The sequence below is a fragment of the Eimeria tenella genome, genomic scaffold (genome assembly GCF_000499545.2).
Source record: "Eimeria tenella Houghton genomic scaffold, Eth_scaff3804, whole genome shotgun sequence".
NCBI classification, from domain to species: Eukaryota; Apicomplexa; class Conoidasida; order Eucoccidiorida; family Eimeriidae; genus Eimeria; species Eimeria tenella.
This window is the reverse complement of record NW_013544728.1, coordinates 1-1,159: the sequence shown is the minus strand read 5'-3', so window position 1 is coordinate 1,159 and position 1,159 is coordinate 1. Positions and strand designations below refer to the sequence as shown.

Sequence of the window (1,159 nt, the reverse complement as noted above, 5' to 3'; positions counted from 1 at the left end):
CAGGGTTCTGTCTTCAGGCCTGGCTTGCAGTTTGTTTTGAAGTAGCAAACCATGGTTTGGTGTTTTAGGCCTAACCGTAAATTCGCGTGCACAGATCGCCGCAAACTCTTGCGCAGGGTTTAGGGTTTAGGGTTTAGGGTTTACGTCCAGGCACGCGGCTTTTGTTTATTCCGGGTCTACGGCGGCCGTGGGCTATAAGCAAATGCAAGCTTTGCAGCGAAGAGTGTACGTCAAGGGTTTAGGGTTTAGGGTTTAGGGTTTAGGATTTGGGCTAAACAGTCTCCCCTGAGTGCTGCGCAATCGGCAAGCGCGCAGCGCACGTGAGGGTCTGGCTGCAGCTTCCTTTTTGATTTAGGGTTTAGGGTTTAGGGTTTAGGGTTTAGGGTTGAGGGTGTTGGGTCGAGGGTTTAGGGTTTAGGGTTTAGGGTTTAGGGTTTGCAGGAAGCGCGTGCTGCTGCTGGCCCCGTGGCATCAAGAGGGTTTTGGGCTGCTGCTGCCTCCGGAGGAGTTTACAGCTTTTAGCACTCCCATAGGCTCAGTGCCTCTTGACGGCGAAGGCAAACCCTAAACCCTAAACCCTAAACCCTAAACCCTCGGTCGTGGGCGTCCAGCCGCGGGCCACAGCCCTAGTGCTAAACCCTAGCAGCTCGATGCTGCGCCACAGCGCAGTGCCGTTCTGCAGGATTCAAAATTGGGGCTTACGGGCTAGGGTTTAGGGTTTAGGGTTTAGGGTTTAGAGTTTAGGGTTTGCTGCAGTGCTTCGCGCGCTGCTCTCCACGGGCCTCTACGACACCGTTCCTGCAGCTGCAGAAAAAGACGAACACTCCATTGCTCTTCAAATTCCCTTTTTAAAGACAGTGCTGCCGGAGTGAGGGTTTAGGGTTTAGGGTTTAGCGTTTAGGGTTTAGGGTTTAGCGTTCAGGTTGGGGGAGTGCTTTTGAGGCGCCCCGTTCCTCTCCAAATGCGCTTCTTGAAGACAATGCTGCACGAGGGTTCAGGGTTTAGGGTTTAGGTTTTAGGGTTTAGGTTTTAGGGTTTAGGGTTTAGGGTTTAGGGTTTGTGCTGCAGAGGGACTCTGTTGGTGCCTGTATATGTGGGGAGGCTGTTTAAAGAGGACTTGTCTATGTACGGTGAGTCGCAGCCTCAAACCCTAACCTAA

The 1,159-nt window shown here is 52.6% G+C and overlaps 1 protein-coding gene across 1 annotated transcript; it reads left to right on the top strand.

The window, feature by feature from the left end:
• Nucleotides 1-202: 202 nt before the first annotated feature.
• Nucleotides 203-1,130, top strand: ETH_00043840 (uncharacterized protein; the record flags this gene model as incomplete). Its single annotated transcript, XM_013379691.1, has 4 exons — nucleotides 203-225; nucleotides 442-557; nucleotides 757-868; nucleotides 1,069-1,130. Coding segments are annotated over 4 exons (313 nt in total), but the record flags the coding sequence as incomplete, so codon positions are not given.
• Nucleotides 1,131-1,159: the final 29 nt, after the last annotated feature.